Here is a 13,134-nt window from a genome sequence, read left to right on the forward strand (position 1 = left end):
CGGACCCCACCCCTACCACACCAGAGAGTGCTCACCTAGTGTACAACACGGACCTCACCCCTACCACACCAGAGAGTGCTCACCTAGTGTACAACACGGACCCCAGCCCTACCACACCAGAGAGTGCGCACCTAGTGTACAACACGGACCCCACCCCTACCACACCAGAGAGTGCGCACCTAGTGTACAACACGGACCCCACCCCTACCACACCAGAGAGTGCGCACCTAGTGTTGAGATTGATCAAGTATAAGGTCTGCTGCTGTTTTGATAACCAAGCAAGCAAAAAGCAATTTATGACATTGGCAGTCATCTTAACTCAGCAGATCAACATCATTCTGAGTATTCAGAAGGTAAACAAGAAAACATGTAAATTGTTTGCTGCTGTCTAAATGCACAGGTGTGGAGAAAGGGAGCAGTAGAGACTTGCCTCAGCTCCACCAACAGTGACCACGACATACTACACTTGCTAAGGAGTTAGTGCTCTTTACCACAGGAAGTAGACTTTAGTCTTTGATAAGGAATGTTGGGTGCTTTTATACTTTTAAAGAAACTTTAACCAATTGGATACCTCTAAATACATCGGAGGGCATAGAAATATGTTGGGTAGTTTACAGGGTACTTAGATATCAGAAAAATTTCTTGAGTATTTATTAGGCTCCTAAGTGGCACCTGGTGGCTGATGTTTTAGGATTGGAAGGTTTTTTGTTTGTTTGTTTGTATTTTTGGGTTTTGGTTTTTTTTTTTTTTTTTTCTCTCTCAGAAAAACAAATTTAATGCTTAGAACTTCAGAGCTGTTTTTAAGAAACAGTCTTTCTTAATCATGGGAATATATCGTTGGAAAATGAATGTCCAATTTAGGAGTTATTGTAGTGGAAATTTTAAATACTAATGGTTTGAACTTTGATCCCAAACCACTGTTGTAGCTGGGCGGTTGGTGGCGCACACCTTTAATCCCAGCACTTAGGAAGCAGAGGCAGGTGGATTGCTGTGAGTTCGAGGCTAGCCTTGTCTATAAAGTGAGTTTAGGATAGTCAAGGCTACACAGAAAAACCCTGTCTTGAAAAACAAAAAACAACAACAAAAACAAACCACTGCTGTAACATGCTGATATATGTGGAGCATTTCAGCATTATTATTTATTTAATATTTGACAGGAGAATATATTCAATTGTTATGACTCATATATGTGCTTTATAAAGGAACACATCTGTGAGCCCACCATGAGGACTAGAACACCCCCTAAGCCCATTGCAAGTTTCTGTGGTGATCTGGATGTGATCACACTAACTTGTTAGGATAGTGTTGGCAGAATCTCTGATGTTAGGATTTAGGGAAGGAGCAGTTTTGAGCATGGGGCTTGAGGGGGAAGAAAAAAGAAAGTGGAATTCTAAAGAATTGGATTTAGTTGAGCCAATCAGTAAGTGAGTTATAATTATATGAGGCACCAGTACAGAGATATTAAATAATAGACTTATCCCAAATCACAGAGTTACTATTAGAACTGGAATCAGAATTTATTCTGACTGGAACATTACAAATATTGTATCACAAATTGCTAATGCTTTTCTGGCTAGAAAGATAGTATTCACTTGCTTAGGTTCTAACAATGAATTAGTTCGTAATCTGGAGGACTACAATTCTGTTTTAGTTATTTTTATTTTCCTATTAGCACTATCTTGTACATTATTTGCATTCTGTTATTAGAGTTACAAGCCTTTAAGACTGAAAAGTCAGGTGCAACACTTACAATAGACTAAACTTTTTTTTGCAAGCTTAGAGTTTGACTTGTGCAGCCTTTATTTGGGACCTAGCCTGTTCTCCCCTTTATTTTCCTATCCATGTACTCACCCTGCCAAGTCCTTATTGAAGGCCCACTATGATCCAGGCAGTATTCTAGGAGCTAGAGATAAAGTGGGTGACAGCTCATAGAACTCTGTTATTGATCAAAGAATTGCTCAGGTATATATAGAAATACAAGTTAATGCCAGGCGGTGGTTGCGCACGTCTTTAATCCCAGTACTTGGGAGGCAGAGGCAGGTGGATGGCTGTGAGTTGGAGGCCAGCCTGGTCTAAAAAGCAAGTCCAGGACAGTCAAGGATACACAGAGAGACCCTGTCTTGAAAACCAGAAAACAACCCCCCCCCCCAAAAAAAAAGAGAGCGAAGGGAAAAAATACAAGTTAAGAGGTTGATGTATTATATCACCTAATTGATAGTTTGTATAAAGTTCTGTTTTATTTATATGAATATTTAATGCCATCTTAACTGAATTTTTCTAATCATTTACAGTTAGTTATCTTTGTGTTCTAATTTTTTTTTTTTACCTGAACAGGTCATAAGTTTTTTTTTCTTTTCTTTATCTATTACATTATGACAGTTTCTTACAATAGTAATTATCCTGAGTGAGATCAGTGCATCTTGATCAGAGAAGTTATTTTGTAGTATATGGCAGTTAACAGTACAGGGTCGGTCCCTCAACTGGTCACTGTACAGAGACTAAGAGACTTGGGAGTGCTCAGCCTGAAATGGGATATGCTTATCACCCCAAGGCTCAAGGATCATCCCTAAAGAGGCTATGGAAAGATTATAAATGGGAAACATTGTTTTCAGACACAAAAGACCCTTGTACATAGGGATTTAGAGCAGTGGTCACAGCTTAAGCCAGATAGAGTCCCAGAAGAGAGGGAACAGTGGTGACCAAATCCCACCACAAGTTAGGGAGCTATTAACATTTGATAGCTTCTAGAAGAGGGGGAGTCAGCTTTTTTAAATGGTAGGCCAGTCACTCATCAGAGCTGGCCCCACTCCCAAGAAGTAGTTGGGTAACACATTGTACTTCATATGTTCAGAACAAAACAAAACAAAAAACATAAACTAGAAGTTGGGCGGAGAGGGCCGTGAAGGTGAAGAGGTTAGATCTGGAAGGGGAGAGAGAGAGAGAGAGAGAGAGAGAGAGAGAGAGAGAGAGAGAGAGAGAGAGAGAGAGAGAGAGAGAGAGAGAGAGAGAGAGAGAGAGAGAGTGTGTGTGTGTGTGTGTGTGTGTGTGTGTGGTGTGTGTGTGGTGTGTGTGTTCAAAATGAGTTACATCAAATTCTCAAAGGATTAATACAGTGTTATTTTATAATCACACATTTTCACATACTGAACTATTCTTGCAGTTGCAAACTACCCTCGTCCTGAGACTGAATCCAGGGCCTTGCACGTGTTGTGTGAGCACTCTGCCACTCTACCACAGCTCTCTAGCCCTCCATTTTGTTTTGGTGCTGGCTGTCCTCTTGATTGCTTAGAACTGCTTTTGCATTTGTAGCAGCAAACACCATTTCCCCACTCTCCATCATCACTGGCCTCCATCCCTAGCCTTATACTTTGTTGTTGTTGTTGTTTTTAGCTTATGAATTCTACTTACAGCTTTCCCACCTATACTACATATAATTTAAGATTTATTTTTAATTATGTGAATGTGTCTGTTAATACGTGCACTTGAGTGCAGATGTGCCTGGATGCCAGAGGTGTTTTTCATTCATCTGGAACTGGAGGTACATTGGGTTGTTAGATGCCTGATCAATGTGCTGGGAACCCAACTCAGGTCCTCTGTAAGAAGAGCACATACATGCTCTCAACCTCTCAGACCCCCTCCCTGCTCGCTCGCTCTCGCTCTCTAGCGTGTTTGGTCTGCATGTGTGTTCTTGGTGCCTGAGGAGCTCAGAGAAGGGGATCAAGTTCCCTAGAACTCGTTAGTTGTGAGCCCCTGTATGGGTACTGGAAATTGATCCTGAGTCCTTTTCAAGAGCTATAAGTACACTTGACCACTAGACCATCTGTAGCCCTGGTGGTCCTTTTCTACCGTTCCTCATGTGTGGTGATCCTCCCAACCATAAAATTATGTTGTTGTTACTTCATAACTGTAATTTTGCTACTGTAATAAATTATAATCTAAATATATTATATGCAACCCCCCAGAGGGGTTGTGACACACAGGCTGAGAACTGCTGCATACAGTTTTTTTGTTTTGTTTTGGTTTTTCGACAGGGTTTCGCTGCGTAGCCCTGGATATCCTGGACTCTCATTATAGACCAGGATTGACTCCAACTCTGCCTCTCGAGTGCTGGGATTAAAGGCGTGTGCTACCATGCCTGGCCTGGGTGTAGTTTTTAAGGTTTAAAGTTTTTAAAAACAGTTAGTGGACTCTATTCTGGTGGTATGCTCATGTCATGACAAGAATTGCCTAGTTTGTGAAGAAATTAAAATGATAAAAAATATTAACCACTACTTTTATCAGAGACATAAAAATTAAGGATATACATGTAATTTAAATTTAATTTAATTAATATTTAGAGGTAAAAAGATAACTTGTAGAGGGGCTGGCAAGATGGCTCAATCTTCTGTTAGTTTAGTCCACACTTGATGATTCTATTTGCTGATCATCAAAAGAGAAAAGTGTGCAAATCTTTGAGTGGTTAAGATTTTATAACTGATTAAGAACACTTGGATTGTACCTTTTCTTGTAGATTTTACTGACAACTGAGTTAATTAAATAGTTAGGAAAATTGTAGTGCATTTGTATTTGACAATTTCTTAATGTGAATACTTTAAAATTGCACATTTGGGATATATAAGATATATTTACTGCAGTGAAAAAGTGTTCTTTTTAAAATTGTATTTTATTTATTTATTTATTTTGTCTTCCTCCTTTTTAAAAAGGAGTCATTACTGTATAGAATGGAGAAACAGTTATATATGTGTCCAGTCAGCTTTAATAATGGAATACCTTATTATAATGATAGTATGTTCCAGTGTGCAGGCCTGTGTGCTGATACGTTGATGAAACCCATTAAATATTTTGTGGAGGAGTCCCTTTTCTTTATAGGATTTGATTCATTAAAATACAATTTTCATGTTTTTCAAAAATACATTTATACCTATGAATTATACTATAGATTGGGTGGGGTAAAAGTCATTGATTTTTGTTATCTTTGCTTTTTTAATTTAGGTTTTATTTATTAACCCAGTATGGTTTATTTTCTGTTAACTATCTTTCCCTTGAAAACTTTCATCAATCTTAACTTTAGTGGTCTAGTCCAAGGCACCGTTGCCGTTTGTTTCCCGACTTTGCCTTGCTTGGTACTTGTCTTCTCTGGTTCTCTGTTCCTACTGTTGTGTTGTTAGTTGGGGCCTGTTCCTCTTCCCTGGAATGTTGCTTTGCATAGGGTTCAGTTAGTTTTGTCAGCCTACCCTTTTCTTTCCATAGCTTTAACTGCTGAATTTGTACACCACACTCAGACATTGGCCAAACTTTTTATGTGTTGTCTGTTGAGCATCTTCAGTGGGTTAAAGATATTGAGATTTCCAATAAAGTGGTGACCAAATCTTACTGAAGTAGATTATTTATGAAAAATAAAAGCTTTTGGTATTTTGTGTTCTTTGGTATGTGTTATGACTATTATATAGCTAAAGCTATGATTTAAGATGGCTGGCCTCATTTTTAAACATGGAAATCTTAGGTAAACTAAATATATACGATTATAGCTGAGAGTCTCTAATCTAAAGTTCATTTTAATAAGATGTGTTAAATGGTTGGTATAAATTTGATTTGTAGTAAAAATGAGGGCTATCATCTTGTTAACAGATTGAATCCAGAGAATGACAGGAAGGGTCGACAGCTGCTCACTGGAGTGTTAACATTTTATCAATGAAACACCTCGTCCCTTTCCTGAATATTTTTTTGTCTAACACATTTAAATTTTTTTTACTTTTAACAGAAATTAGCAGAGTACGGAAAGACATGTACAATGACACGTTAAATGGCAGTACAGAGAAAAGGAGCGCAGAGTTGCCTGATGCTGTGGGGCCTCTTGTTCAGTTACAAGAGAAACTGTATGTGCCGGTAAAAGAGTACCCAGATGTAAGTACTTCTTGTTGTTTTGTTCATGGTTCTCTGCTTCGCTAATATGTGAGGAGATAACTTTTGTAATAAGTGTGTATTATCAGCTGCTTTAAAAGAATTGAGTATGGAATTGGAAATGGGAATAATTTTGTGTGGCTAATTATTTTTCTCTGTAAGGTATATTTCCATTTGATTTTTGCTATGTCACTTTGGGAAATACTTATGGTGAAAACTTTGGGATTTCAGAATGAGGCCAAGAATTGTGGGAAGACTTTAGTTCCGAATGTTAAAGACCAAGTGCAGCTCTGGTGTCTTCACACAGTGAGGCTGCAGCTTGGACCACGTCATTCTCCCTATAAAGTGAGTGCTGGGCTGTATGGCTGCCTCCAGCCTACAGTCTGTGAGAGGGACTCCTGGTCTGATCTTTCTTTCCCCCAAGTAGTCAGTTGCTCAACCAGTCTCCAGTGTTCAGTTGGAAACAGTCTTTTCCTGTGCCAGCTGATTCTGAAGTACCTCCAGGCTCTGCCTTTTGTTACAAAACCCCATGTGAAAAAGTTGATTCTATTTCTCTGCCCTCATCTTAAATGCGTTTCTCACTTCTCTCTAGTGTACTCACATTGGCCTTCCTACTTTCAGCTTCAAGACATTTCTGTCATCTATATACTGTTCACTGTCACTGGCTGCTGCTTTTCCTTAAGTGTGGTCGAGTCTAACTGTCCCTTCACAGAGGCTTTCCTGGACCAGTTTTCACAAAAGCCACCTGGGTCTGTCCATACCCACCCCTCCCGCAGTTCCTACCTTCCACACTTCACTTCTGCAGGACTGTTACCTAGAGTTTTTAATTTTTCTTTCACCCTAGTACAGTGGTTTTCAACCTGTGGGTCACAACCCCTTTGCAGGATAGGAGTCCTAAATGACCTTTTCAAAGAGGCCGCATATCACATCCTGCATATCAGATATTTAGATTATATTTTATAACAGTATCAAATCCAGTTATGGAAACACTGTTATGGCTGGGGGTCATGACAACATGAGGAGCTATATTAGAGGGTCGCAGCATAAGAAGGTTGGGGAACCATTGCCCTAGCAGAATGTGTTGTATATAAAACAAGAGCCTTTGGGAATTCCTGCCATCGTTTTGTTATTCACCCTGTAATACTGGCACATAATAGCCATCTGCTTCTTACTGAATATATAAAGGAAAAATAATGGCTGTTACATATGAGAATATTTATTGCAAGCAAATGAAATAAAGAGTGACTATAATGTTAAAAATGTTTTTCAGACTTGTTATTCAGAGATTAATACTTCATTTAAAGTATAAGTGTCTTAAATTAATGGAGGGGGTGGACTTTTGGTATTTTACAACTTTGATTTTTTTTTTTTTTTTTTTTTTTTAGTACAGCTTACTTTAGTTAGTTTACACATTCTAATTTTTTCCTTTGCCACTTTTCATATTTATTAGACTATTAAGCAAAATTGTTCACAACTTCACTGGTAGAATTCCAATCAGAGATTTTATTTTTTTTATTTTTTTATTTTATTTATTTATTTTTTTTTTTCAATCAGAGATTTTAATGTCATGGCAAATTGTATAACTTCATTTGAAATCTTTAAACATGTATTTTGGTGGGTGAGCTGGCTCAGCAGGTAAGAACCCTTGCCACCAGAGTTTATTTTCCGAGACCCACATTCATAAGTTGTCCTATGAACACTTTGTGCACCCCTTGCACCAATGTAATTTTTAAAAGCATTTTTCAACTCTTAAATGTTCAGTTTTACACAAGTAAATGAACTAATAAAGGAAAAATGCTGCACTGTCTTCAAATGCAATTTTTCAAATTTTAACCAAAGTTGCAACAGTAGAGACTACTTTAAATTAATAGTACACACATGCAAAAAAAAAAAAAAAAAAAGGCATTCTACAACAGTTAAGTAGTCAAGAATGCCTCAGATAAAAGTTAGCTAATTCTTAAATATATACATTCTATTTTTATAAGTAGTTTTGGTTGCAAATATACAAATAATTCAGGATGCTTTTGCTACAAGGCTTTGTTGGGCGATTATAGAGCATTGCAGAGAATTATGTAAGATAGGAACCCATGAGCCTTGGAAGAAAACCTCAGCGGCAGGAGTCTGCGGGTCTCTGGAGAGCCTAGTTTTCAGATTCTTGAAGCCATGAATGTGCATGTGTATGTGTGTGTATATACATATATACACAGCAAGAATTAATTCTTTTCTAAATATTTTGCAGGATGTAGAACATCTTTGGTGTTGCTCAGGGCTGGTTGGTATATAATTATATAATCATCATTGCTGAGGATGCTCATTCATATAAATACTTAGTACAAAATGGCAGAATTGTTTAGGGTCATTTCATAAAGTGTTAGAATTTCTATTCCAATCTCAAGCAAGACTTTATTCATCAATTAAAAGCGTTCTTTAAATTTCATTTTTATGTGTAAGTGTGTTTTGCCTGCATGTATGTGTGTATACCACATGCATGAAATACTTCTGAAGGCCAGAAGAGGATATTGGATACCCCGAGAGTGTGGTTACAGCTGTTGCGTCTGTAAGGAACAAGTGTTTCCTTCCGTCCACATCTTTGCTAACATATGCACAGAAGTCATTCCAGCAGGTGTGAGATGGTGTCTTGTGTGCTGACTAGTCATGTGAGCACCCCTTTCTTGTGCCTCTTGGAGACATATTTAAGACCTTTGCATGTTTATTTTAAAATCAGTTTTTGTTATAGTTTGCTTTGTTTTATATTGTGTTCTGAATACACTGTTCTGGATATTAATTTCTTATATATGGATGGCTTGCAGGCATTGTTTCTTAATCTGTGGTTTGCCATTTCATTTTGCTTAATGATTCCCTTCCTGTGCATAAGCTTTGTTTTCTTGTTAATAATCCTATCCCACTTGGTATTGCTTTTGGTTGCCTGCTCTTTTTCATATTGTATCTAAAAATCACGGCCAATACCAGAGCTTATTTATTTGTTTCTTACTTCCCTGTCATGTGTGGTATGTTTGCGTACGTGAGTCTGGGCAGCCGTATATTGTGTACACATGCAGGTGGAGGACAGAGGTGAAGCCAGGTGTCTTCTAAATGGGCACTCATCGTATGTGATAATGTGGGTTGTTTTTTTTTTTTTAATGTTATTTTAAGTGGATTTTTTTTCTCATTTTGTGTGTATATGTTTTTTGTTTTTTTGTTTTTTAAAAGATTTATTTATTATGTATACAGTGCTCTGCCTGCTTGCACGCCTGCAGGCCAGAAGAGGGCATTAGAATACATTATAGATGGTTGTGAGCCTCATGTGGTTGTTGGGAATTGAACTCAGGACCTCTGGAAGAGCAGTCAGTGCTCTTAACCTCTGAGCTGTGGCTCCAGCCCCTTGTGTGTGTGTGTTTTAATTTGATGTTTATATATCTGCGCACCACATCCTGTCTGGTGCCAAAGGTGTCAGAAGAGAGTGTCAGATTCCCCTGGAACTGATGTTAAAAATGGTTGTGAGCTGCCATGTGGGTGCTGGAACTGAGCCCTGGTCCTCTGGAAGAACAGCAAATGTTCTTAAGCACTGAGCCATCTCTCCAGCCTTTAATTTTCCTTTTGGCTATTTGATGTTAATACATAGGCATGGAACTATATCCTGCAACTTTACTGAATTTAAGGTTTTTTTTAATTGTTTTTTTTTTTAATGAAATCTTTAATGCTTCCAATAGATAGAAGATCATGTCCATTGCAAAAGAGACATGTTTAAATGCCTCCCCCACCACCATTAGATAACATTAAATTTCGTTTTTTGGCCTGCTTAGTCTGGCTAGGACTTCTAACACTGGTTTGAATAGAAGCAGTGAGAATGTGAATATTTGAATTGTCCCTAATCTTAGAAAAACAAACTCTTTTTTTTGAATTCTTTGTTGTTGAAGAACTTGAAAGTGTGCTTTTGTTCATTTTGTAGGAGAGTTTGAGACAGATTAGTTTAATTCTTTAAATGTTTGTATCTTTATGTGCTTGTTAGGCTTTCCTTTGTTGGGAAATTTTTAATTGCTTTGTAATCTTACTCCTTGTCATATTTAGATTACTCTCTTGAGTCTGTTTGGTAAGTCATATGCTACTTTGGAATTTAAACATTACTTTGTTCAGCTTGTTGGTAGGGTTATTCATAGTAGTCCTTTAATTTCTTCTAATTATTTCTTGCTTCAGTTGTCACTTTTGGAGGTTTGTTGTTGTTAGAGTTCTATTTTTGCTTTTATTACAGACACGGTCTTACTGATGTCTCTGCACTTTGCTTCCCTGTGTTTGTACCTGTGGCCCCCACTGTTTCCAAGTGCTGTCTTACTCATTTTTTAAAAAATTAAAATCTCACTTTTTTTTTTTTTTTTTTAATGAGAGCTAAATCAGCTCTGTTTTTGGTTAGCAACACTTAGCAATTTTCCCTTCCTCAGATTTCAGCTCCCTGTTTATTGTTTTAATAGTCTAAACTACCCTGCCTGCCTGCCTGCCTGCCTGCCTGCCTGCCTGCCTGCCTATAGCTTGCATTATATTATGTAAAGCACCATGGCTTTAACAAACTTAGATAGTGACCTCTAACTTCCGGAATGACAAGCTACTTTGATAAAGGTGGTAAGAGGAGCATGCAAACTTGTTCAGAGGAGGAAAGCACCTGTCTTTAGGGTTCAGGAGCCTTCCAAGGAAGTCACAGAAAGAAGCTTGTGTTTATTTGTTGTGGGAAGAATGGAGAGAGGAGTCAATGAAGGATCAAGGAAAGAATGACAGGAAGAGAACCTGCAAGTACCTGACACTTAGAACAGAATAGTAAGTTACCTAGAGGTTTGAGTAAAGGAGCAACGGTGAAAGTAAAGGTTTAGGAGCTTACAAGGCTTTGTGTGTAAACTACAGTCTAACACACCCTGTCATCGACACTCTCATCTATTTGTGGCTTAAAACCTTTTACACTCAATTTTATTTTCTAACCTACATATTTTGCTTCTAAAAGGACAATTACGTTTCTTTTCCAAGTCTGTTTTGATGAGCATCGTTCTGCCTTATAACAATTATATAACAATTTAAGATCTTGTTTAGCCGTGTGTGGTGGTGTACTCCCTTTATCCAAGTACTTGGGAGGCAGAGGCAGGTGGTGGATCTACTGAGTGAGTTCCAGGACAGCCAGGGCTGTGCAAGAGAAACCCTGTCTCAAACAACAACAAACAAACAAAAAACCAACCCCCCCCCCCTCCAAAAAAACACTTGTTCTTTGACTGCTTAGCAATTTTCTTTGTAGTAGGAGTTGGTGTTAGTGTTTTACTGGAATAGTTTTGTAAGAAGTCTTTCATTACATAGCACTTATTCAGAAGACCTTGGTTACTTTATCCAGAATTAATATGAATGTATGAATGAGACAAGAACCCTCTCCCCGCCCCCCTTCCACACACACACGCACAAAGACATCTTGATATATTTATTTAGGTATTTTGGGCTAAAACAGACTGCCCCTGCTAAATATTTACCCAAAATACATTTTGTTGTTACCTAGATTAGAGACGGCCATGTTTTGTTTTGTTTCATTGGGTATGCTTAGTTACTACTCTGTTGATTATGTGGTATAATGCGAGGATTGGTATCTAGTTACAATTATAGAAATGGTAGACGTAATGGTTGGGAATACAGCCTAGTGCTAGAGTGCTTGCCTGGCATGTGTGAGGCTGTCAGTTTAATTCCCAGAACTACTAAAATAATACCAATGTTGCAAGGTTTTTTATAAACATTATTATATTAATATATTAATATTATATTATTAACTAACATATTAATTAATTAACTTGGGTTTTTTGAGACAAGGTTTCTCTTTGTAGCCTTGGCTGTCCTGGGTTCACTTTGTAGCCTAGGCTGGCTTTGAACTCACAGAGATGCTCCTGCCTCTGCCTCCCTGAGTGCTGAGATCACAGGCATGCACTACTGTGCCTGGCCATTAATTTTTTTTTTTGTTTCAATAAAAGAAACATCTTTTAAATATTTTTTTTTTTTCATTTTTAAGTATGTGTCTGTGGGAGTTGGGGTGTGTGCAGGTGCCCTCAGAGTCCGGAAGAGTATATCTGGTTCCCTGTTGCTGAAATTCCAGATAGTTTTGAGCAGCCAGACCTTGCTGCTAGGAGCTAGACTCAGGTCCTATAAAAGCTTTATTTGCTCTTAACCGCTGAGCCGTTATCTCCAGGCCCCAGGATTATTTCTTGTACAAAAAAAGCAACCCAAAATTTGCATATTGTTTTATAACTTTTTAATTCCAAAATTTTAAGCAGAGATTATTGTCTAGTAATCCTTAAAAGTGATTCTGAGATGCTTTTGTAAATGCAGATATTAATCAGCCATTTATGTTGATAATGGCTCACAAGGAGGTTTTGTTTTTAATTGTACTTGATTGTAACTTGTTTAAGGAGGTTCCTGGAGTTTTCATAGTTTACATTTTGTCGCTAGAAACTATCATTTGTATTTCAAATGTAGTGAAGAGTATTGACTAGCATTAGATATAATTGATAAACTTTTAGAAATTAACATGCCTCTTGGTAGAAATATAATTGGCAAGTTGAAGCAGAGGTCTGTTCTTATAGAGTAGGGTTAGTGAATATTTATTTATTTATTTATTTATTTATTTATTTATTTATTTTTCTTTCTGTTTTTTGTTCCCTTCTGTTGGCTTTTCAAGTTGCACTTAGCTCAGGCTGTTTGAAATGATTTTCTTTGAAAGTGTCTTGATATTGTTTTAATTGAATGAAGCTGCAGAACTGGCATGATAAATCAATACAGAACGAGTTTTAATGCAAGGCATAGCACATTAACCTGGAAATTGGTTGCAATAGACAAAGCAGCTGCTATGATTAATTTTTTTTTATTCTCTGCTTACCACATTTTGAGAAGGATGACCTTGACAATTTTAATTGTATTAGAATCCCTATGGTATGCACTTTAGCATACTTGAAGTATTCGTTGGTTCATGGGTACAGTAGTAATTGGTTTTTAAGGTTAAGAAAATTTTGTCTCTTATGGATTCAATATTTGCTTTATCTGCTTTAAAACAATTTTAAAGTAATAGTTGTAAGAATTAACTTTTTATAGTCTTATGTCTATAGTTGTAGCAAAAGATATTTAATATATCAGAAGGGTAGGATGTGTCCTCAGTGGACAAGTGGTAGAGTTTAACAATTCGATTGATAAATGATGTGGGTCAAACTTACTTAAGTATTAGTC

At 37.4% G+C, this 13,134-nt stretch overlaps 1 protein-coding gene across 8 annotated transcripts in view; it reads left to right on the forward strand.

The window, feature by feature from the left end:
* The window catches only part of Qki (QKI, KH domain containing RNA binding), a 1,257,190-nt gene that overhangs the window by 25,297 nt on the left and 1,218,759 nt on the right, over positions 1-13,134 (forward strand). For all 8 annotated transcript variants that reach the window (XR_007832573.1, XM_051164117.1, XM_051164118.1 and 5 more), the window contains exon 2: positions 5,762-5,904. Coding sequence is in view for 7 of the 8 variants with exons in the window: in XM_051164117.1 (XP_051020074.1) it covers positions 5,762-5,904 (143 nt within the window). In the remaining variant the exon portion in view is untranslated. The remainder of the gene's footprint in view (positions 1-5,761; positions 5,905-13,134) is intronic.

The sequence above is a fragment of the Acomys russatus genome, chromosome 21, assembly GCF_903995435.1.
Source record: "Acomys russatus chromosome 21, mAcoRus1.1, whole genome shotgun sequence".
NCBI classification, from domain to species: domain Eukaryota; kingdom Metazoa; phylum Chordata; class Mammalia; order Rodentia; family Muridae; genus Acomys; species Acomys russatus.